Source organism: Physella acuta, unplaced genomic scaffold (assembly GCF_028476545.2).
Source record: "Physella acuta isolate Inbredline_101_S28 unplaced genomic scaffold, ASM2847654v3 ptg001083l, whole genome shotgun sequence".
Taxonomy (NCBI): Eukaryota; Metazoa; Mollusca; class Gastropoda; family Physidae; genus Physella; species Physella acuta.
In genome coordinates, this window is record NW_026732600.1 from 41,993 (window position 1) to 69,171 (window position 27,179).

At 38.2% G+C, this 27,179-nt stretch overlaps 1 protein-coding gene across 1 annotated transcript in view; it reads left to right on the top strand.

Annotated features, from left to right (window-relative positions):
* Nucleotides 1-190: 190 nt before the first annotated feature.
* The window catches only part of LOC131955594 (protein APCDD1), a gene marked incomplete at its 3' end in the record, with an annotated part of 100,928 nt that continues 73,939 nt past the window's right edge, over nt 191-27,179 (top strand). The window contains 2 exon segments of the mRNA XM_059319770.1: nt 191-388; nt 12,305-12,545. Of these exon segments, the coding sequence (XP_059175753.1) occupies nt 12,497-12,545 (49 nt within the window).

The following is a 27,179-nucleotide window of genomic DNA, read 5'->3' on the forward strand; positions in this document are numbered from 1 at the left end:
CACCTCCGCCAGCACCGGTAACCGAGAATCTAAACAAGCCCTACCGCCAATGTAAAGGGAACCGCTAAGGGGCCACAACTGCGTTAATGCTCTCTCCTCGCCCGGGCAGCCCCCGCCGTTCACGCTCGTTCTCCACGGGCGGACGGGCGAGGGATGGACCGCGGCGTCTGCGTGTGTTCGGATCTGTCACGTGGTGCGGCAGCCTGGGTAAAAATGTCGCGCGGTGCTAACAAGACCTTACAAGACACCGTCTTAAAAGTGAATCAAGCGATCTGCGTGAGGCGACACTGACACTTCAGCCACTGGATATACAAATCTGTTTTTATACTGCTAGCCAAGAGTGTGGTTACCGACTCCACGGTGGGATATTTCTTCATTAGTTGTTTAGGTGAGGAATTCGTGTCCAGTCTAGATAAAGGGTCCTAGGTCTAGATCTGTATCACGACGTTAATTGAAGGAACTAATTAATTGGTGGATGTAAATATTACTGTGATTAAAACCGTGTAGATTTCGCCGTGTGTATGAATAAAATTAACATCGTAGGCCTACATGATATAAACATACATTACAATTTATAATGTACCTACTACTGTTAATATATGTTGCCTTACTGACAGGATACCAGGCATTGTTATAGAAAAGTATATATTGTAAATTGTATACATAATACCTATATATTATAAATAGGCTTATATATATATATAGGTATATATGTGTTTATATACAGATATATATATATATATATATATATATATATATATATATATATATATATATATATATATATATATATATATATATATATATATATATATATATATATATATATATGAATCTATAATAACGGCTATATGTTGAATTAATAGCATTATATGTAAATAATTTATATCGTGATCTGCTAATGGATATATTGTCTGATATCTTACCCAACGCATTAACATTTTAACACAGATCGACAGAAAACTAAAACCTTCCCTATGGAGTCATCCATAAATGACGTCACGCTTTCTTTGACGATTTTTACCACTACCTCCCCCCCTCCCCTCAGTCACACTTCGTCACAAAAAGCCGGACCCCAGACGACAGCCTACAACCACTTACCCCACCCCCCTCAAAATTGCAGTTGATTATTTACAATTTCTTCTCTGAACTAAACATAGAGTATTTTAATCAATTCCTATTACAATTTATTAAAAGTTTTCTAAAATGCGAAATAACGGCTAAAATTCGTTTTCTAACATTGCTTTTTACTTTCTCGTACATACGAAGTATAGAGAAAGTCTTGTAATCGTTAAAAAAAATCGAGATTTTTTCAAATCTCGACGTTTTACACCTCCCTGAGTCGGAAAAAAATATTTTTGCAATCTTGTCCGTCTGTCTGTGTGTTTGTGTGTGTGTATGTGCAGTTTTCTTCCAGACTTTTTTCTCCGGGGGGGGGGGGGGGGTGGGGGCACTTGAAATTTTCGGGGGGGGGGGGGGGGGCGGTAGACTGAGATGCCTGGAAGAAACTCTGTGTATGTGTGTGTGTGTCTGTAAACACGATGACTTGAGTACCGTTACAGCTAGGTTGATGAAATTTCATATATAAGTATTTTATCAAAATCGTAGATCCGTATCAACTTTTGAGCGATTTCCGATAATCAGAAATGATACTTTTTCTACTATATAACTTGAGTACTATTTCAGATAGAAAAATGAAATTTCACATGTTAGTAAAAGATCTAATCCTCTACCTTCTATCAAATTTTGAGTAATTTCCGTTGACCGAAAGTACTAATTTACGCTATTTCCGATTTCTCAAAAACTAATGTAAATTTATAAAGTACTAGTAATATTCCGCACTATTATGCACTTTTTTTTTGCGTTCACTGGTGTGCAATTATTCTTTCTACGAGATTTTATTCTATTTTAAAAAGTTTAAGTATTTAAACTGGATTAAAAATCATGTCTATATCCCGAGTTCCCATCCCTTATTTTTTGTACATAAGAATATTCGATAAAGTTTAGGGAGATCACTCCCAGTTTATTTTTTTATTGTCAAAATAACTGCCCACTATTCATGTCCATAATGATCTTGTTAATTTTCCCTAGACGCGTCTCTAGTGTTTGTGATAAAAGTATGCAAATATCCCTCTGTTTATGTGTGCTAATATTTTACTTTATTGTACCAACCTATCGTCTAAAGGACTAAGCACAAACATTTCTTACGAGCCGATATGTTGTGCTGGGACCTGACCATAAAACTGGACACTCCCACACCTCGTTGTTTGGCTTGAAACGTTGATGGGAATTAATTACACGCGCAAGGACGGGATCAATTAAAGCAAAACATTGTTGCTGGAGCTAGACGGAGGGTGTTTAGCATTTCACACCCTCTAGATAAGGGTGTGGTAAGATTGGGGGGGGGGGTAAGGATGTATCGAGTCTTGAGCTTTAAATCGTCTGCTAAGCAGACTAGCAATTTTAAAAAGTCTGACCCGATTCCCCGACCTCCATTCCATCCTCAGTCCCCCAATCCCATCATCGTACTCCCATTCTATCCCCACCCCCCACTCCAATCCCGACTTTCCTTTACTCTTCTCACCCCATCCCTACTCTCAACCAATTACCCCATTGTATCTCATCCTCACTCCCCACCTTACCTCACCACTCCCAACCCGTCACTCCACATCTTATCTCCCCTCCACTCCTAACCCAACCCTCACTCCTATCCAATCCACCCCCTACTCCGTACTCCACCAACCCCATTACTCCTCATCCCATCCCCATCCCCACCCTCCACTCCCAACCCAACCTCACCCTAGTCCCATCTCACTCCCCGACCCCTCATCCCAAATCTCCAATCCTAACCTAACACTCCTCCCCCAACCCCACCCCATTACTCTAATCCCATCCCTCCCTCCAAGCCAACCCCCACTTCCTTCACCCTCCCCCCCCCCCCGCCCCTCCCCGACCCCCCCCCCCCGACCCTCCTCGCTGCACCTCGTCTACCCCCGCCCATAAATTAGCCCAACTGACCCAGGCTTTACTTCATTATCACGACGGCGGGCCCGGCCACCGCGCGCCATATAAACTTGTTGGACACAGGGGCCGGCCATAAAAACCTGGGGGTTCCCGGGCCAACATACATCACAATTTGCTGGGGCCACGGGGGTCACTCTCCAGACACAAATATTTAGCCCGAGTACACTCGTAGACGTCTGTAAACAAGCACGGAATCATCGCTGCTCTAAACTGTCTGTAGGCGATATACATATCTAAGCTATATTCATATATAAGTATGCATACACACACACACAAATCACTCATATATATATATATATATATATATATATATATATATATATATATATATATATATATATATATATATATATATATATATATATATATATATATATATATATATATGGGCCCTAAATATAATTTTATATTTTTTTTTGTATTGAAAGCTTTATGTTGGGTGTCCACCTATTGTAACTTTTTAAATAAATATTTTTTCCCTGTGATATCTTTTTCGGGAATTTTTTTCAGCTATTTTTATTTTCATCGAGTATTATCTTGATATCTTCTAGATGTCTTTTTCCACATATCTTCTTTAGATATTTCAATCGAGTGTTCATCTGGTTTTTTTTTTTTGAGTATCTTCCTCATATATCTAAAGTGTATCCCACATATCTGTTCTTAATTGTAATATTGGCGGAGATTTTCTCCAACATAATTAAGTACTACGTGTCAGCTTGTTATGCATCATATGTCCCGTTGAATCCAGTCTGCTTTTCTTTTTGCGTTTTCTTCCATAGACTTTGTCAATCCAAGAACAAACTACAAGGCACTAGTTGTTTAAATGTGGAGTTTTGTCTTTTAGATGTGTTGCTGTCCCCAGCTAACGAGATTCATCAGCTCCAACTTGGGACTTTTAGTTAGCATTTTCTTCTGATAAATTCATGTGGTATTTTTCTCACGTGTATCCGTAGTGTATTCTGCTCGTAGATTATTATTTCAAGTTCCAGATATTTTCCAGCGAGACTTAGACTAACACTTCCGTCAACAATTATCGTTTGCCCACAGAACGGAACCAACCTCCCAGCTTTACTGCGTCACTTTCCGTCTAATGATGTTTTTATTCTACGACCTCTCCACCACCAAATTCCACCCCCCCCCCCCTCACTCCGTCAGAAAATGTTATGATAGTGCAACGCACATAAAAGCTCATCCAGTATCTCAGCGATGTATTATGCCTCACCCCCACCCCCCCCCCCCCCTCTCATCCCACTATCCCCATTCACTCCTTCCCCCACGCCTCTCCATCCAATGATGAATTACACTTAAAATCATCCAACTCTAAAGAGATTAAAAAAATATTTTTCCAAAAAAAAAAAAAAAAAAAAAATGGCTCGCTTTGTCCTTTCCTTGACAAATCAAAATCGATTGAGCGAAATATCATCTATTTTTATTTCCTATTTCAATGTGATTTTAAGATCATTGAGTGATCGTTGAGTGATCGTTGAATGATCTTAATGTGATTTGAAACCACAAGACTGTTAACAGAAGATAGCCATACACATTGTGGCCAATTCTGGTAACATTATGAGGTGGAGAATTAATGTGGGGCAATTTTTGTCGAATTCTGGTAATATTATGGGGCATCTTGTGGAGAATTATTGTCATATTATGTGGCATCTTGTGGAGAATTATTGTCATATTATGGGGCGTCTTGTGGAGAATTATTGTCACATTATGAGGCGTCTTATGTCGAATTCTGGTAACGTTGTGGGGCAACTTTTGAAGAATTTTAGTTACACTGTCAAAGAAAAGGTCGTAGATTCTTGTGACATTTTTTGTAACACAGTGTTTTATCGAAAAATCCCAGCTAACTTTGATTTACTAAGTGGGTGTAGATGAGAGTAATGTCCCATTAGAAAGATTATGATTGTATTATTTTCAACCTTAATTCGGTACGTTTAATATACTGATAACAATACATAACTCTTATATAATACTAGCCATTATTTTCATTGTTTGTTTTTTATAGGGGGTGAGGGATTAAGATCAAAATACTTTAATTAGTGGAAATTTGAAAGTTTGAGCACTTTCTAAAATACCCCAAAGTCTTTTCAAATACATAACTAATAGTAAAATAAGGTCTCCTGGTCGCGATACTGCATCACGATCCCGGTGAATTTCTGAACACATTTTGTTTACTTTATTCTTCAAAATACTTTTCACACCAATCGCAAAATTGTAAAAAATGTTAACCCCACTCACCCTTACAAGAAATATCTAATACGAGCTGACTCGCGGCGTATCTTTTTTTCTACTTTTTCCACATAGTTAGTGAATTCGAAACTACCTTCCCTTCCATTTCCCCCCCCCCCCCCCCCCGCCATCGTGAAAGCAGCAGTCCGTGACGACAGTTTACGGCAGACGACTATGAAGAGATCAAGTATAACTTTTTACCCCTCCTTAGTTTCAAATCGTTTAAAAGATAATTTTTCTGCCCCCTAATAGCCGTTACTAATTCGACCCGGCTCTACGATTTTAATCACTCGGGGTGAACCTTAGCTCACCAGAAGGGTGGGGGTGGTAGCGGGGGAGTAACGGCGTGCATTTACGTGGTGGTGTCTCGCATAGAATAAAATCTCGTAGACAAATTAATTGCACACCAAGTGAACGCCAAATAAAAAAGCGCATAATAGTGCGCAATATTATTAGTACTTTAAAAATTTACATTAGTTTTTTGAGAAATCGGAAGTAGCGTAAATTACTACTTCCGGTCAACGGAAATGACTCAAAATTTAACAGAAGGTAGATAATTAGATCTTTTACTTACATGTGAAATTTCATTTATCTATCTGAAATAGTACTCAAGTTATAGGCTTTTGAAAAATTCAAAGTAGGAAAAGTACCACTTCCGGTTATCGGAAATCGCTCAAAAGTTGATACGGATCTACGATTTTGATAAAATACTTATATATGAAATTTCATCAACCTAGCTGTAACGGTTCTCAAGTAATCGTGTTTACACACGGACAGACAGACAGACAGACACACACAGACACACAGACATACGGACAAGATTGCAAAATTATGTTTTTCCGTATCAGTGAGGTGTAAAACGTCGAGATTTGTAAAAATCTCGATTTTTTTTTTGCACGATTACAATACTTTCTCTATACTTCGTATATACGAGAAAGTAAAATAAACCGGGAGTGATCTCCCCTAAACTTTCTCGAATATTCTTATATAAAACAACAGGGGATGGGAACTCGGGCTATTGACATGATTTTTAATCCATTTTAAATACTTAAAGTTTTAAAAATAGAATAAAATCTCGTAGACAAAATAATTGCACGCCAAGTGAACTAGTGAACGCCAAATAAAAAAGTGCACAATAGCGCGCAATATTATTAGTACTTTAAAAATTTACATTAGTTTTTTGAGAAATCGGAAGTAGCGTAAATTACTACTTCCGGTCAACGGAAATTACTCAAAATTTAACAGAAGGTAGAGAATTTGATCTTTTACTTACATGTGAAATTTCATTTATCGATCTGAAATAGTACTCAAGTTATAGGCTTTTGAAAAATTCAAAGTAGGAAAAGTACCACTTCCGGTTATCGGAAATCGCTCAAAAGTTGATACGGATCTACGATTTTGATAAAATACTTATATATGAAATTTCATCAACCTAGCTATAACGGTACTCAAGTAATCGTGTTTACACACGGACACACACACAGACACACAGACATACGGACAGAATTGCAAAGCCCAGTTTTTCAGACTGGATTACGCATAAAACCTCTTAATTTTGATAAATCTGGATTGATAATTTTTGCCCGATTAGAAGGACTGAGGTGTAATACGGTGAAAATTGTTAAAATTTCAAGTGATTTTTGTGCACGATTACAATACTTTCTCTATACTTCGTATATACGAGAAAGTAAAAAGGAAACACAAAAGAAACATTAACTTTGTTCGCATTCGTTTGAAAATCTTTTCTGTATGCACGTGGTGGTAATTTTACGCCACCAGTGGCGTCGAGGTGTTCGTTTGGAGGTGGATGATGGGAGGGGGTTTCAGCCCCTCCCCCCCCCCCCCCCCCATGGATCCCCAAAATAAAAACTCAATATTTTAAAGCTATTAGTGGTAGCCCACTTGTGTGGATGACAATGATTTATAGTCTTTACTTTCTCGTTGATATAATAACAATACATTTTCACGTTCTCTTATACGTTATATATATATATATATATATATATATATATATATATATATATATATATATATATATATATATATATATATATATATATATATATATATATATATATATGGCAAAAATGCTATTGTTCGTCATAGAATATGCCAAGGAAGTAGTGGAATGGGATCAGTTTTTCTCGTTGAAATAAAGCGTAGCATTACAAAAGATAAATATCTCTGATTTCCTGTGCTGAGATATATTTTTAATTTTAGAACTAAAGATAAAAAAGTTTGAATATTAACGTTCTCGGAATTTGAATTCTTAAGTTAAAAAAACACAGAAAATTTGAATTTCTTTCTCTCCTTAGAGAGATATTTTTAAAATAGATTTTAGATATTTTTTGGCGATTGAAGCTGTATTGTTAAAACAAATATAGTGTCTTCTGGATCAAGAAATGTAAGAAATATTTGTTTTGTATAATTTTCCCTAATTATTGTTATTCTGGTGTTTGTTAAAAATTCGGATTGAACACGATTTAATTTTGTTTTCTTTTGTTTTACGGATACCTTATATCAAAACGAAAATCAACTTTATTATTAACCCAATATACACTTATTTTTACTAAATTATTACAAAATAAACAATTTAAAAATAGTAAATATCATATGTTTGACTTTTGACTTCAGCATAATTTACACTCACTAATGCTGATGACGTATTTTATTGTAGATCTACACCTCTTTCACAATCATCTAAAAATTGTGAAATTTTCCTAACGCGCTGATTATTTTACAATCTCTCTAATGTACGTACCTCGAGACTCGAATTTCCCTCTTATCTAAAATTCGTCGCTAGATCTGTCTATTCTCAACTTCACCTGGTCTGATAAATTAAAACAAAAAATTTATTTGGATTACCAGCGGTCTATCCACGATGACGTATGTATTCGTAAAAGTGGTCTGTGATTGGTCAGTCCACTCGACCGGATGACAGGTCCCGTCTCACCTTCATTACGCAGGCGTGATGGGGATTTAATCGGGGAATTGTTTTGGGGTCAAGCTGACCTCTGATGACCGCAGCGTAACGAGGTGAAGATTATTCCGTGAGTTGAAATAGTTTTATCAATCTAATCAAATCATTGCTATTTCACGCATGCTCCAGTCGGTGGTAGAGAGGTTGGGGGAACGAGGGGGTCGGGAAGGGAAATGGGTGGGGTGGGATATGGACGACTAGTGTGGGCTAGTGTGGGGAGGTGTGGTTAGCGTAACGAGTATGGGGAGGTGTGGGGGTTAGGACGACGAGTGTGGGTAGGTGTGGGGATTAGGACGACGGGTGTGGGGATTAGGGCGACGGGTGTGGGGGTTAGGGCAACGGGTGTGGGGGTTAGGACGACGAGTGTGGGTAGATGTGGGGGGTAGGACGACGAGTGTGGGTAGGTATGGGGATTAGGGCGACGGGTGTGGGGATTAGGGCGACGGGTGTGGGGATTAGGACGACTATTGTGTGGAGGTGTGGGGATTAGGACGACGAGTGTGGGGAGGGAGATGGGTGGGAAGGCGGGTGTAGGGTGGGGTAAGGACGACGAAAGTAAGGAATATCAAAACTAATTTCTTTCTTTGTTTTTGAGCGCGTGTTTTTGTTTGTATTGTAACACTACAAGATAAAGTGAATTATCTGGGGTAAGTTTTGGATCAGGGCTGGTTAGGGTTTGGGTAGGGTTAAGCCTTGTTTCTTCACGGTTAACTAGCAATACCATTTGTGGCACTGTGGTCAAATTGTAACAGCCAGAACTCTCGAGTTTTGGCCTCATATTCGAGCAGAGTTTCTTCCATGCATCTCTTCAGGGGGGGTGGGGGAGAGCCTCAGCCTCCCCCTCCAGAAAATCTACCGCTACCCCCCCCCCCTCCCCCCCCGAACGAAATGGAATTTATATAGGAAATATTTACTTTTAACAGTGTCCGCCGTCTGCCCCACCCCCCCCCCCCCGGAAATTTGGAAATTTTAGTCCACCCCCCGGGAATTTCAAGTGCTCCCCCGGAGAAAAACAGTCTGGAAAAAACACTGCAATCGAGTCTCTACATCTCAAAATCGATGTAGTGAGAAGGCTGTTTATTTTATCTAGTTTACAATTAACTAAATAAACACTTGTTAAAATACATCGTCCGTCAGCTCCCTTTAACATTATCGTATATTCTTATAGAATATAAAAGGTAGGGATGGTACTTCCAGCGCAGTCAGGCTATGTTAGTTAGCGATAGTTTGTCAATATTTCGATTTTAATTTTTGCACAATTTTAATACTTCTTCTATGCTCCTTATATACTCCGTATACGAGAAAGTAAAAACCACCTCAGCTGAAACAAAATATTAATGCAACGAAATATACATAATCGATATGTTATAAATAACAAATAAAAAAATTAAATAATAAACCCACATAACTTAAGATTAGATCAACTTAATTTTATCAAAAATTTGCAATATTGGGACATCGTGTTATTTATTTAAATTTAAATTAAACAATTCGCATGATATTGAAAACGGCAAAAACACACCAATAAAATAATAAAATAAATAAAATGCATTTACCAAAAATTCCCCACGAAGCCTAACACATCAACAACACGGATAATAAATTAAACAGCAACATATACATTATCAGAATCGAAATAAAATAAATCAAATCACCAAAAATCCTTCACAGTCAGTGGTTCTTAACTTTTTCGGAGGAACCGAACCCCACCAGTTTCTTTCGCGCGTTTACCGAACCCTTCTAAATAGTTCTATGGTCCGCAATGACCAAATCTGACCGTGAGTCAGGTGTGTCTCTTAACCTCCGCCGAACCCCGAGACTGACTCGCCTAGGGTTCGATCGAACCCAAGTTAAGAACCACTGCTGTAGGCCAACATAAGACGGTCCATTCCCGTGTCAAGCCGTTAATCTCAAAGCCAGAAATCAACCGGGGGAAAAGCCATCCATCCCAGAGGCTGATATTAGCTCTAAGAAAAGCCATCAACCCGTAAAAAAAAATCCATCAAAATGTCAAAACAAAGACGCTCTAATGTCGACACGTGCATTGCACTCACGCATGGCTGGCTCCGTGAGCACTCTGTCTGTCACGGCTGCATGTTCAAATTTACATTTTGCTTACAATTTATATTTTGCTTATCTTTTACATTTCGCTTACACTTTATATTTCGCTTACACTAGCTATATACATATTTTGCTTTACATTTTACATTTCGCTTACATTTTATATTTTGCTTTACATTTTACATTTCGCTTACATTTTATATTTCGCTTATCTTTTACATTTTGCTTACATTTTACATTTCGCTTTATATGTTACATTTCGCTTTACGTTTTATATTTCCCTTACATTTTACATTTTGCTTAATTTTTAAATTTTGCTTACACCTTACACTTTACACTTCGCTTACACTTTATATTTCGCGTACATTTTACATTTAGCTTTACATTTTATACATTTCGCTTTTACATTTTACATTTCCCTTTACATTTTACATTTCACTTTACATTTCGTTTTACATTTTACATTTCACTTACATTTTATATTTCTTTTTGTATTTTACATTTCGCTTACACTTTACGTTTTGCTTACATTTTAGCTTTCGCTTACACTCAACATTTTGATAAAATTTAGAATTTACATCTGACTTACATTTTACAGAACACTCTTTTTACAAAAAATTGTCATCTTACAGCAGTATGTTTTACTGTCGCTTCACATTTTACATTTCGCTTTATTCACATTCTACATCCGGTTTACGGTTTAAAATAGATTCTCCTTGTTTCTGGTCATTTTGTATTGTATACTTTATTACATTTCAAACGACCATAATTATATACAACAAAGACTTGATGATATTCATTTTAAATAGTCTGTGAATATTAATCAAACATGTATAGGGTAACAACAACGTAGAGTCCTCCTATAATTACATACACACATTAATGTGGACCCCAGTCTACAACATCTTGCCTGCGTCGCTGCTCACAGATCGGCCTACACATTAACAAATAATATGTGAATATGAGTATGTGTGCATTCATGCGTACGTGCGTGTGAGAGAGAGTGTGGGAGAGAGAGAGAGACAGAGACAGAGACAGTGAGACAGAGAGTGAGTTATAGGTATAGATGCGAGCATGGTGTAATGGTGGTCAAGAAATCCAATCTAAAGTTTTAAAAGCAGACAGTTTCTAACATAAACATACTTAACATTTAATTTCTATGCACAAACATTAAACGTGATTATTAAAAAAAAACTAGAATATGTTCAGAAAAAACTTTCATAATATCAATAAGTCCATTCCATTTCTTGTATGTTGTTTTTTAATTTTAAGTCCCTCACCAAGATTCTAGTTTCTTTTAAAAGTGTCTCGTTCGCGTTTGTAACAAAATATTTCCAGATAAGTTTTCTTTGCTCCATATTAAATATTCATCGGTTTCCTATGTATTTTCTACTATCTCACTGCTTGTAAGTTTCTATAAACCAACCGTCGCTTCCAAACCATGTTTTATTTTCTCCCATTCAAATAACTACATTCAAAGATTCCGTCATTTTCTCTGCGATTGTTGTTCTTTCTCACTTCTTTCTTAACTCACCTGTATTTTAAGTTTATCACATAAAACATGCATGTTGTCAACACATCCACTCGCAGGCATTTTGTCAACAAACATCTAATCCCTCCTCCCTCCCATCCCCCTAACACCAAGTACACACTCCGACCACCGACACGACAGCCCGCCATCTTTCTAAATCACGACGGCGTAATTTAATTAAAGCCCGGCATTCATCAAATAAATAGCTAATCTTCAACTACACGAGGCAAAAATTAATTCTCTCCAAGCACTGGAGGAACGTCACTAAATCCACGATAAATCGATTTCGTTTCTTTTTTTCCCAGACTCGATTTTTTAAAAACATTTAATGGCGTCGCTACCACGTGGTCTCCAGAAGGACTTGTTTGTCTTTCTAAGTCTTCTGTTTGTCATTGAAATCCTGTTTTACTAACGTGCTTAAAAGTGCAAGCGAAAAAGCTGTTTCTAACACAATTTTCTTGTTTTTATTACAGGAAGCATGATGTAGTTGTCACGTGGTTCGTATAGCCAATAGAACTGAAAGAAGAAAGGAGGTTAAATGAGACGGGAGAGGGAATGACTCCCGTAAATATTGGAGGGGAATGTAGCGCCACCTATGCCGGGGTCACAACACTGAAATCTGTGTGAAGTTTCATTCAAATCAAACATAAACATCGCCGGTGAAGATGGGTGTTTTACACGTGTGGATTCTAACTTTGATGAACATTCTCATTGGTGAGTACATGTCATTGTATTGATGAGTAGTTGTCATTTCATTTTTGAGTCGATGTCATTTCATTGTTCCATATAGGCCTATATAATTTCATTGATGAGTAGATGTTATTTCATTGAAAAGTCGATGTCGTTCCATTGTTCAGTATATATCATTTGATTGTTCCGTAGATGTCAATTCATTGTTGAGTAGATGTCATTTTATTGTTGAGTAGATGTCATCTGATTGTTGACCAAATGGAATTTAATTAGCTATATGTAATTTAATATTGAGTATTGTGTACTAGACGCGATTTACTTGAGTAGATATTTGTCCGTTTGTAAGTATAAAATGTTTGTATATCAGTAAGTAGATATCTTATAATGAGTAAGCAAATATTTTTTTCTTTACCATAGAGTAGGCAGATAGTTTTTCATTTGTTGGTATCTAACTTTAGATAGTTTATCATTTGTTGGTATCTAATTTTTGTTTATTGGCGACGGGTTTTATTTTTCTTTTGGAGAATTTGAAGATGTGACTCATTCTTCGTTTGCTCAGTTTATTTACGTTCGTGATTTTTTGTTTCGTGTATTGCTTGTTTATCAAGTTTATAATTGTTAAAAGGTTCACAGTTTTTACAAATATTTTCTCCCTTTCGTGAATAATCCCAACATTTTGTTTTCATGTGAGAGCTCATTTGTGTTTGTTTTTACTACTTTTTATTTTGCTGATAAATTTTCATGGAATTTCTAGTTTTTTTTTCTTTTGTACTGATACTAAATCTAAACTACTTTTAACGTGCATAACGTAAAATATTGGCTCATGAATCATTCTCAGAAACACAGGCGACGGTACCAATACTTGTAAAACACTATTTTAATGCCACCTAGCTAGTTTGTTCTTATAGAACAAGCAAGCGATCAGAATCCCACGTTACATTTTCCTTGAGTGGGTTTCACCTTTAAGCACTCAGCTCTCATTGGAACGTAACCAAGGTTAAGGTCACTGAGCGCATTGCTGACCACGAGAGTATTTCATCAACTGTTATCAAAGAAACACATGAACTCTACTTCACATTCCACAAATACCGTATGAGTGTATTTTTTTTAAAGCTGATGTAAAATAGTCATATTGACAAATTCATAACCCTTAACCTCTTCTAACTTAAACTCCCCTCTCCCCCCCCACACACACTTCCACTTTCACTCACATATCCCACAAAACCCACCCCACAAACTCCTTAAGATATTACCTTTAAACGTATCAGATTATAATCCCCCTATCTTGATTAAACCACCCCTTTAGACCTCCTATAATCAAAATATTCCAAGACCCGTACCCCATCCACCCCTCCTCAACACAACTTAGCTAATTAAATTGTTAGATTAAACAGCTAATACTTGAAAGTTTTCAGTCTCTTAACCCCCTAAAAATCCTTCATTTCCCAGCTTTGGGGAAATCGTTTGATACTAGTTGATCCGCCCGTCTTTAGAGAGGGTTCTTCACGATTTCATATCCGATTCGTTTTAACTTCCGATGAAGGCTTATAGGGTGGCGTTCGCTTGTTATCGCAAGGGTTGGCGGGTTGTGTATCGGTGGGGGAGATTAGGGTTGTATCTTTATGATGTCTGTTGTCTGTATGATGTCTGTATGATGTCTGTATGATGTCTGTTGTCTGTATGTTGTCTGTATGATGTCTGTATGATGTCTGTTGTCTGTATGATGTCTGTATGATGTCTGTATGATGTATGTTGTCTGTATGTTGTCTGTATGATGTCTGTATGATGTCTGTATGATGTCTGTATGATGTCTGTATGATGTCTGTTGTCTGTATGATGCTTGTATGATGTCTGTATGATGTCTGTATGATGTCTGTATGATGTCTGTATGATGTCTGTATGATGTCTGTATGATGTCTGTATGATGTATGATGTCTGTATGATGTCTGTATGATGTCTGTATGTTGTCTGTATGATGTCTGTATGATGTCTGTATGATGTCTGTATGTTGTCTGTATGATGTCTGTATGATGTCTGTATGATGTCTGTTGTCTGTATGATGTCTGTATGATGTTTGTATGATGTCTGTTGTCTGAATGATGTCTGTATGATGTCTGTATGATCTCTGATGTCTGTATGATGTCTGTATGATCTCTGATGTCTGTATGATGTCTGTATGATCTCTGATGTCTGTATGATGTCTGTATGATCTCTGATGTCTGTATGATGTCTGTATGATCTCTGATGTCTGTATGATGTCTGTATGATCTCTGATGTCTGTATGATGTCTGTATGATCTCTGATGTCTGTATGATGTCTGTATGATGTCTGTATGATGTCTGTATGATGTCTGTATGATGTCTGTTGTCTGCATGATGTCTGTTGTCTGCATGATGTCTGTATGTTGTCTGCATGATGTCTGTATGTTGTCTGCATGATGTCTGTATGTTGGCTGCATGATGTCTGTATGTTGGCTGCATGATGTCTGTATGATGTCTGTATGATGTCTGTATGATGTCTGTATGATGTCTGTATGATGTCTGTATGATGTCTGTATGATGTCTGTATGATGTCTGTTGTCTGCATGATGTCTGTATGTTGTCTGCATGATGTCTGTATGTTGGCTGCATGATGTCTGTATGTTGGCTGCATGATGTCTGTATGATGTCTGTATGATGTCTGTATGATGTCTGTTGTCTGCATGATGTCTGTTGTCTGCATGATGTCTGTATGTTGTCTGCATGATGTCTGTATGTTGTCTGCATGATGTCTGTATGTTGGCTGCATGATGTCTGTATGTTGGCTGCATGATGTCTGTATGATGTCTGTATGATGTCTGTATGATGTCTGTATGATGTCTGTATGATGTCTGTATGATGTCTGTATGATGTCTGTATGATGTCTGTTGTCTGCATGATGTCTGTATGTTGTCTGCATGATGTCTGTATGTTGGCTGCATGATGTCTGTATGTTGGCTGCATGATGTCTGTATGATGTCTGTATGATGTCTGTATGATGTCTGTTGTCTGCATGATGTCTGTTGTCTGCATGATGTCTGTATGTTGTCTGCATGATGTCTGTATGTTGTCTGCATGATGTCTGTATGTTGGCTGCATGATGTCTGTATGTTGGCTGCATGATGTCTGTATGATGTCTGTATGATGTCTGTATGATGTCTGTATGATGTCTGTATGATGTCTGTATGATGTCTGTATGATGTCTGTATGATGTCTGTATGATGTCTGTATGATGTCTGTATGATGTCTGTATGATGTCTGTATGATGTCTGTATGATGTCTGTATGATGTCTGTATGATGTCTGTATGATGTCTGTATGATGTCTGTATGATGTCTGTATGATGTCTGTATGATGTCTGTATGATGTCTGTATGATGTCTGTATGATGTCTGTATGATGTCTGTATGATGTCTGTATGATGTTTGTTGACGGAGAAAGGCAGAGAAACTACTGTAGCTTGTACTGAAGGTTAGGGTTAGTTAAAAAACCTAATTGTCGAATGTTAGGACAAGCGACGAACATTTTGAAATTAAAACGACGCGATTAAATCAGCTCTAATTTAATTATGTTTATCAAATACTAGATCATGATAAATGTCAACATTACTTTTAGCTTTGTTTACTACAAAATTAATCCCACTCATTTCAAAAGACTTAATATTTGCTTTCCATTAAGATTAACTTAGTGAAACTTGATGATAGTTTACAACTTCAAACATCCAAACAATTTAGACTAAAATAGTTTCAACTTTTTAATGATCCCACTTAGTGTCATCTAATCCTTTGGTGTATCATTTTAAGTAAAGGTCTCATTTTATTTTGAGACTGAATCAAATGGTCACAAAAAGATGAAACCAACAGGGGGAGAGAGTTTCGATCCAAATGCAAGGCTTGCAGCTTTTGTCACGAAAACAATTGGTTGTAATAATCATCAAGAGATATATCCTACCCTGCTCATTACAATAATATAAATAGTTATGTAATTCTAATTCTAATTAAAATGGGGTACCACTTTTGTTTTCCGTACTAAGTGTGTAAGTACTTGTTTTGAGCATGGCCCCCACATTCTAATTCTTATCCTAAACAAGAAAATTTAATTAGTCTATAATTGGTTTTTAACTTTTTTTTATGTACCGAACCCCACCAATTGCATACATGCATTCACCGAACCCTTCTTAATAGTTATATCGTCCGTACTGATAAAATCCGATCGTGGGTCATATGAGTCGGGTGTGTGTCTTAACCTCTCAGAACCCCTGAGACTAAATAACCGAACCCGTAGGGTTCGATCAAACCCAGGTTGAGAACCACTGACCTACAACAAACACCCCGACTCTAAACATTTGTTTCTCATAAATTCCAAACATACTACAATTAAATCACAACCAAACCTTTGAAATATTAATCCTTTCACAAAGCTTTTTGCGCCAACTTGATACTCGAAGAGATGTAATTAGAGTATATTTTGTTAGATGACATTTAATTACCAATTAATATTAATTAGTTTATAGCAACCTTTACAGTAATCTGATATTTATGTCGTCGTTGTCTCCTCTTATATATATATATATATATATATATATATATATATATATATATATATATATATATATATATATATATATATATATATTTATATTTATATTTATATTTATATTTATATTTATATTTATATTTATACATATATATGCTTTGCTTTGAGGTCTATCCTCTCTGAGCCCCCCCCCCCCCCAAGCAACACCGGGCTATAGACGCCTATGCCTGTATGCCGGATAGCTGACTTAGATCTGTCTCGCTGTGTTGAAACGACGCAAGCCTGACTCTATGAGCGCGGTACTGCGTCAAACGCCACGAACCTGACTCGCCCAGCCTGATACGCCGTCATTCCTAACGGTCCTAAGCGCTGTCTCGCTTAACGTCGCTGACAGGCCAGTCAGTAATGTACTCTCAGCTCACTTTAAAATGCATCAGATTCCAATCAAATTCCTATCTCCCCCACCACACACCTCTGTCTTTGATATCCCCGTCCATCTCTTTAACCCCCTAACTCCTGTGATCTAGCGGAGTCAAGGGACCTCACTCTTTTATTCTATTTTTATACCCGAACTCTTCAACCTGGGAAGACGTAAAAATCTTACACGGGTCACGGAACAAACAAGACGTCCGTGTACTTTTACGGCTCTCCTAATGACGTTACACAGATTCCAATTTACAATGTCATCTCAACTCGCTCGTGTCATTTTTATATATTTTTTTTTAATTCTTCGGATAAATTGATTACATGTCAAGCAATCATGTCACACTTGGCATTGTGACATTGTGACACGCTCCCACGCATCGTTAAATCTTTGTTGTGAAATTATCCCGCATTATATTTTGTTCATTGTTGTTGGTGTATTATGTAATGGTATGTAAGGCAATGTTCTATTTTCGGTGACAATATCTAGGAAGTCATATCACATAGTTTATTATAAACACAATTAAACATTTAGAGTGACTTCCCTGTACACCAGATAGACTCTGTTAACGATCAGGTTCGAAATGGCACTTCACTTCACATGTAAATAATTTATATATATATATATATATATATATATATATATATATATATATATATATATATATATATATATATATATATATATATATAATAGTTTCGCTGTCTGTCTATCTATCTATCTATCTATCTATCTATCTATCTATCTGTCTGACAAGAACGCTCTAGAGAAAACACAAGGAAAATAAAAACATGCATAGTAATTCGAAAAACGAACTATGACGTCGACACATTTAGCGCACAGAGTAGAAAATAATCTCAAGCCAGATAGTGCACACATTTATATGACGTCATTGATTATCGTGTAAACATTAAATACAAAGGCAATTTGGTCTAATCTAAGTGGTTTGCGTGAAGAGTTTCTTTCATACAATTCTTCGGGTAGGGGCGAAGCCCCACCCCCGCGTAAGAACGTCTGAGCCCCCCCCCCCCTCCCCAACTCAAAAGAAATTTCTTCATCGATACTCTATAATAAAATTACCGCCTAATTAATGTGTCTAATCTAAAAAGTGGTTTTCTTGCAATGGGACGGTAGACATGTTTTTTTTGGGGGGGGGGGGGGGGGGGGGGGGTGTGGGGGGGGGGGGGTGGGGGGGGGTGGGGGGGTGTGTGGTGTGTGGGGGGTGGGTTGGTTTCAGTGTTTCTTTTAGACTTTTTCCTCCCCGGAGAGGGGTGGGGGTACTTGAAATTTTCGGGGGCGGGGGTAGAATTTTCTGGGAGGGGGCGGACACTGGAAAAAGTAAGTATATAATTATATTTCGTTGAATGGGACGGTAGACATGTTTTTTTTGGGGGGTGGAGGGGTGGGGGGGTGGCGTGTGTGTGGGGGGTGGGGGGTGGTGTGTGGGGGTGGGGGAGTGGGGTGTGGTTGGTGGGGGTTTGGGTTGGTTTCAGTGTTTCTTTCAGACTTTTTCCTCCACGGAGAGGGGTGGGGGTACTTGAAATTTTCGGGGGCGGGGGTAGAATTTTCTGGGAGGGGGCGGACACTGGAAAAAGTATATAATTATATTTCGTTGAATGGGACGGTAGACATGTTTTTTTTTTGGGGGGGGGGGGTGGAGGGGTGGGGGTGGGGGGGGTGGTGGTGTGTGTGTGGGGGGGGGTGGAGGGGTGGGGGGGGTGGTGTGTGTGTGTGGGGGTGGTGTGGGGGGTGTGGGGGGGGGGTTGGTTTCAGTGTTTCTTTCAGACTTTTTCCTCCCCGGAGAGGGGTGGGGGTACTTGGAAATTTCGGGGGCGGGGGTCGAATTTTCTGGGAGGGGGCGGACACTGGAAAAAGTATATAATTATATTTCGTTGAATGGGACGGTAGACATGTTTTTTTTTTGGGGGGGCGGAGGAGGGGTGGAGGGGTGGGGGGGGTGGGGGGGGCGGTGTGTGTGGGGGGTGGGGGTGGGGTGGGGGGGTGGGGGTGCGGGGGTGGGGTGGGGGGGTGGTGTGTGGGGGGGTGGGTTGGTTTTAGTTTAGAGAAAAGAGACAGCACTATCAGCCTAGCGCCCGTTGTACCCTTCCTCAACGGGCCATTTTTCTCGTATATATATATATATATATATATATATATATATATATATATCGTTGCATTCTGGTTACGTTGATAATTGAAAATAAAAAGTTTACATAAATAATTTTTACAATGCACAACACTTTTAATTTGAAGTGGGCGGCTACCCACTTATCCCCACCTCTACCCCCTCCCCCGTTTTATTCTCTAGATCCTCATCGGAACACACGTCAGATAAATTAAACAAATATATCGAAATAACGTTGGCACAAAATTCCATATGACATTCACACGTGCTTTATTTTAATTAGCGGAAATAAGATAATTGTTTTTTACAGGCTTGCGACACTCGTTACCTAGGCAACGTCCCCCCCCCTCCCCCCCCCCCCCCCCAAAAAAAAATTCTTCAATATATTTCAAATAACCTCAGGTCGCAATTTAAAAAAATAAAATATTTCATCTAGCTTACACGTAGATAACCGAATTACCATTAAAGACAACAAAAAAAATGGATTTGATACCCTTAGGGTAAGACGGATAACTCGGAGATGGCTTATTTCTCATGCTCATAAAAGTGCCCTTCTCGAAAATTTCCAAGCAGATCAAATTTAAATTAAAAAATAAACCTTATTTATTTTAATTCGATTTTAAAAATTAAAAAAAATATTGAAATTTAAAATAATCAATCATTTTTATTTATTGTTCATTTTCTTCCTGGTTGGGAAAATTAAAATATCGGATTTTTAAAATGGATGGGCCTGCTTGCCGGAGATTGCACTAATCCCATCAAAAGTATTAGCAGCCGTTAAATAATATGTTGTAATCCCTTTATCCTTTTAGCAAACATATTCTTTTTTAAATGGAGAAATATTTTAATTTTTAATCCGCCTCTGATATAATTTACTCAAATTTTTTAAATTGGTGACGTGTATTTCGATTATCTAAGTATAATTATCTTTTTACGTAACTTTATAAGCGTAATTTAGATTTGTTCTGGAGTCGGTGTCGTCGGGTTGGTAAAAACCCCGAGTTCGAACCCCGGGCAGATGAGGCTTGATAGCTGGGGGACAAATACCATCAAGGAGAGAACATTCTAAAATTTAAAAAGCTGCTGCCTTTTAGTTTGTTCTTCTAATGCTATGGAGGTAAATTCAGAAAAAAAAGCGCTCTGAAAATTGGGGCCTGTATGGCGCCTAACAACTTGACACGTAATACTTATTTATGTTAGAGGAAATCCCTTCCAACATAACAATTAAGAAAGAAGAATAAGATGTGTTTTACAGTTCTTAATTTTATCTTTTCTTTTAGTGCATAGCTTTAATGTGTAATACATCTCTAGACTCATATGGGTTCGAACCTGGATAGCTACTTCAATCAACAACTGGATCACTATGTATACCAGATATAAATCTAATTAAACATGACAGGATGTCACCAGGGGCGGAACTACCATACCGCCAGACCCCGCAATGCGGGGGGGCCCAGGACGTTTAGGGGCCCAGTTCCAACCAAAAAACAATGAATTTTTTTTTCAAAAATTATGTTTTTCATGCATCTTGAAAGTGGTTTTGTAAAAAAAAAAAAAAAAAAACAGGTCTACTATAGCAGAGATTGTTGCGTAGAAAAATATTTTAAAATCTGCAAGAGCTATTGTTTGAAAGGTAGGCAAACATTCACACTACTTCCATGACTTATTGCCCTTCTTTAAAATGGGTATGCCCACGAAGCTCATTTAAATAGTTTTGTACTATGTATATTAAAAAGCAATTGATTCTCTGAATTGTTATTTAAATAAGACGTAATAAACAATGGTATAGCTAAAAAATTCAATTTTTTCAAAATTGATATTATAAAAGCCAAAAATGAAAAAAATAAACATAACGCGAGAAACCATTAACGAATCAAGCTTACGTCTTTATATATTTTTGAGCAGCATTTTTAGTATGGGCCGTGATCATTTCTAACCCAAGATGAGTTTGGACTAAATTTGTCTGGTTTTATCTATCAGAGTGGTTATTTATTGCAATGAAGTAGACTCAATTACGCAGTTAGGATATAGAATATATATATATATACATACATACATACATACATATATATATATATATATATAGGGGGCCCTAAATTTTTCTTTGCGGGGGAGCCCCTTTTTTCTAGTTCCGCCACTGGATGTCACCGTTAAGTAAACATCTTGTGAAATAAACTACTCGCTTTTAAGTCAGAGTCTCAGATCGCGCTTTTAAAAAACTTTTTACTTCAAACAGATTTGAAAACGAATCAAACGCGATTTTCTTAATTTAAGAGCCGCCAAGCGAGTTTCAGTGTAACTTAAGTGCTAGGCTAATGCACGATTTAAAAGGTAAGTTCAATTAGCAATCATTAATTGAGATTAATTTCACTTTTTTTCGTCATCTGTAGCAGTGTGAGGAACAATTCTAGATCTAGCATTTTATAAGAATACAAAGTGCGTGGGACGATGTACGACTTTCCGTCCAGTAGCTTTGGTACGTCCTAATCTATTTAATCAACGTATCCCTCACCCCCAAACACACTCACATTTCATACGGACCAGTACACCTGTCCTGTGTCAGAAGAAATCACTTGGTGTGTACGTCACACCATGGCTGACATGGTGTCACAACGTGGTGTCATGGTGTCATACCGTGGCTGACACTGGTGTTAACTGGCCCATGATGTGACAACACAAGACCCGAGCACTAGTATATGCTAATCCACGGGACATGAGCACTAGTACAAGCTAATCCGGTGTACACGGGCATGTGGACATGCTAATCCACGGGACCCGTTTATTTTATTATTTGTGTCGTGAAGTGTTCACCTTGATTGATCCGTTACCATCTTTACCTACAGTTCTAATGATGATAAACTCAGCCCCATTTATTATTGTTTGTCTTGATGTGTGAGCCGTTGGCAGACTTCGCCCCATCTCCCCATCCCACCACCACAGCGACAAGACGTTAGTCAGGCTGGACCGGTCAGCGAGCGCAGGCCGCGACACTTGACTTGTAACGTTCACGCCCTGCAGTCATTCGTTACCTTGACTGATGACTTTGCTCACCTGCTTACACAGTGCTAGCCTACGCTTGCTGTCAGTGGTTCTCAAGTGGTTGACATTGAAGACCTAATTATTGCGTGCGTGTGTATAAGCCTATTACAAAAACCCCAAACCCGTTTATGTCGTAAGCTAAGATTAGCGCAAGGGGCGATAACCTTATGTTAGTTAACTGAAAATATGTCGAGTTGCCTATTTAGTTAATGGCGACCGACAAATGCACAGGCCGAAAAGATGGCTGTTGGTCTCTTCTCTTACAACCCCCCCCCCCCCTACCCCTATCGTCTATATTTTTGTAAAGGAGTTGCAGATGTCGAAATAGAAAAAGAAAAATGTTAACAAACATTCAAATTAGTTTAATTTGTATTATGATGTTAAATGTGAAAAACGAAATGTTCAACGCAAAATTTACCTTATGTAACATCATTTGTTAAGAGCAATTTTCTTCTTGTTATTTCTATCATTGAGTTGTAAGTTAACATAATATTATGTACTACCTACGCACAGTGTTTCTTCCAGACTTTTTTCTCCGGGGGGGGCACTGGAAATCTTCGGGGGGGCGGTAAACTTTCTTCGGGGGGGGCGGACACTGTTAAAAGTATATATTTTCTATATAAATTATATAAATTTCATTTCGTTCGGGGGGGCGGTAAAAATTTTTTCGGGGGGGAAAGCCCCCCCGAAGAGATGCCTGGAAGAAACTCTGCCTACGCAGTAGAATATTTTAATAATTACAGCAACAATGACAATAACATCAAAAATATTTTTTTTAATATCTGACGTGAAGTCACGTCAAAAACACCTCGATGTGTCAGACGTGAAGCACCCTTAACTTTGAGGTTAGCCGTACGATTGTGCTTCAAAAACATCACAACTGCCACATTCTCTCAAAAAACCCTACGGCGGAAATTCTCGCGATATTTAATTGAATTACATCCCTTTATCTCCCGAGTCAACCCTCATTCGTATTCAAGTGCCCATCAAATAACTTGAAAGTCTTTCTATTTAAAGACGTCCAGTTAGTAATAACATAACGCGTAGTCTGAATCAATCATGCAAAAATCCAGCTCTAAGTTGAGTGGGTTTTTTAATTAAATGGAGGCAGGTCAAGCGAAAATGGGTGGTGGTGAGTTAAAAGAATGGGTAGCAATGGATTAACCCGTCAAATTTGTGGAAAAGTACATGGGTGGTATTGGGTTAAAAAGTACATTTTTAAAAGTGTTTACGTGATTTTTTTTTCTTATTGTAGAAGAACTTTTACAGTACAAACAGCACTCTAAACGATGAAAGGTCTGACTTACTGCGATGTACAGTTTCTTATAGTTATGCTTTAGTCATGCACATACAATTGTATGGGTTTTGTAAATGTCTGCTTAATTGTCTGATATGTATACACAGTCACATATACTGTCAACTGTTTGATTTTTGTCAAATTATTCGGTCACGTCGCTTACTCCCGTCCGTCAAATGTAACAACATGTATGTCACACTTTTACACCTCATTTCGTCACACCCATCCGTCATACCCATCCGTCATCACATTTATCCATCACATAATATCCGTCCAACTCTATGCGATATATAACATCCGTCACAACTCATCCGTTCCACTCCATGCGTCATTCCACATTAATCCCCATCTGTCATACCCCATCTGTCACACTGTCACACCCATCTGTCACACTGTCACACCCCATCTGTCACACTGTCACACCCCATCTGTCACACTGTCACACCCCCATCTGTCACACCCCATCTGTCACACTGTCACACCCCACCTGTCACACTAACACACCCCCATCTGTCACACTGTCACACCCCCATCTGTCACACTGTCACGCCCCCATCTGTCACACCCTCATCTGTCACACTATAACACCCCATCTGTCACACTGTCACACATCCATCTGTCACACTGTCACACCCCCATCTGTCACACTGTCACACCCTCATCTGTCACACCCCATCTGTCACTGTCACACCCCCATCTGTCACACTGTCACACCCCCATCTTGAAACAGCCCCACGTAAACTCCACAAAAACTTCTTCCTTCTTCCATTCAACCCTCGTATTTCAACAAGTCTTTCAGCCTGCCACGATAACTCAACCCCCACCTGTCAATCAGCGCTTAACCACTAATCCCATCTCGCTCCGGCCGATTCTCTCATTCCGTTGAGCGTAAACGCACAAGTGCCCGAAGCACCCAACTCACTTCGGTTCTCCATTCCTCTCACGTGCCCTAGACCTAATAAAAGCACGTGAGGAATTACCGGTTGCTTTCATCTCTCTAACACTCGCCCCACACCTCTCTGTAACCACGAGGCCGTAATCTCGAAAAAAAATTTACATCAAGACAAGCACCGCGCGATTTGTTTGTTTTTCTTCACCGACGGGGAAAATCTGATTAAAACTCAAACGGGAAAATCCGGACGCTCAAACGGGAAAATCCGAACACGTTCAGCCACCATCACAAACACGCTGCATGTTATTGTACAAGTGGCTTCATTGTTGTTGTTGTTTTTTATGAAGATTGGGGGGGGGGGGGGGGGAGAGGGGGGGGGGGCGCAATCCTTAAATGACGTCATACATTTTAAGCTCATTTTAACCCATGCTAATCTAGACCTATTCGTAAAATAAAGAGCCTCCGTCTTTACATCTTTCGCTAAAATAGCTCGAAGTTCTAATTAAATTTAATTGCTTTTACTCACATTGTTTTTTTTAAATAGATTGCAACAACGAGTTACGTCACATTTCTTGTATCTCTTTCTTCTACAACACAATCTGTTTACTTGGAGGCCCATCGGGATTTTTTTTTACTAGGAGCCCATCGGGATTTTTTTTTAGTTTGGGGCCCACCAGGATTTTATTTTTTACTTGGGGACGCACCGGGATTTTTCATCTGGGGGCCCATAGGGATTTTGCAAGTTAGACCGGTGGACCAGTCCATCCCACGTATATAGAGACCTCTGCACACAAATTGTAAGGAAAAACTTAGGTCTACATAAGTGCTGACATAAGCAATTTTAAAAAAAAACCATATTGTTTCGACCTAGAGTAAATATTTTAATGAGTTGTGATACAGATGAAAAAAATTAATTAAGTTAAATTAAAATCTATTTTGGTACCAAACCGTCTTGTGTTTTATTCACACAATTTTTGCCCCGCTTTATTACATAGTTTTACAAAATTTTCTTCGCCCAACATTGCATTTTTTAATTGTTTTTTTTTTAAATTATTATTGTACAGGATACGTTTATCATATCAATATAGGAAAAAAAACTAGATTAATCTGTTGTTCTCGTGCTTTAAGATATATATAAAAACAGTGTGAAACAACAGAGACTGACGTCATAGTTAATGGATTGTTCAGCGAAAAAAATATCAAAATATATAACATATTTGATTGACGTCACGGAAGGTTTTAAAATTAAATACACAACGCCATAAAACGTCAACACTCGCTAATTACTAAAACAAGTTCCTGGAACATGTTGCTGAAACATGAAAATCCTAGCAACGATGTGAAGAGATATAAGATGGAACTATGGCGTCTAAGAGTATTGCAGGAGGACTAAATGTATGGGACTATGGCATTGTCGTGGATTGTATCAAGGTGTATGAACTAGAGCAAAAGGGGTTGGTGGTTTTGAAACAGGGAACATATAAATGGAACTATTGTAATATGAACACTGTAACAATCAATATATAAATATATACATGGAAAATTTGTAGTATGGAAACTGGAACAATGAATATGTACATGGAAAAGATGTAGTTTTGGAACTGCAACAAGGAATATGTAATTGGAACAATTGTAGTGTTGGGACTGAAACAAAGAATATGTACGTGGAAAAGTTGTAGTATGGAAACTGGAACAAGGAATCTGTACATGGAAAAGTTGTAGTTTTGAAACTGCAACAAAGAATATGCACATTGTAAAGTAATAGTATGGGAACTGCAACAAGGAATATGTATATGGAACAATTATGCTAGTATGTACTGGAACAGACAATAAACACCGTCACTTTTTAAACGATAAAAACAACTACATTAGATTAGTGTAATGAAGCACACAAAATCTAATACGTAAGTACTTCAACACAGGAGTAATGTGATGTCTTTAGATCTTTACACCCCCCCCCCTCCACTCAACTTCCCCACCCCTCTTCTCACCACTGCTGTGCCTGTGATCTACTGTTGTTCACACAATCATCCCTGGGTTGACTTAACACTAACACTATCCCCCCCCCCCCCCCCCCCATACACCAACCTAGGCGACCACTAGCCTAAAGAAAAAAAAACACTACATCGCTTTGACAGTTATTCTTTTAGCTGACACAACATCACTTTGACAGTTATTCTTTTAGCTGACACAACATCACTTTGATGTCTCTCTCTAATCGATGAAACGTTCACGTCCGCTCAACAAAACCGTGAACAATTTGAACAAACATTCACTGAACATTTTTTAAATTTTAAAACATTACGTTTGAAATATCTATCAAACACTCG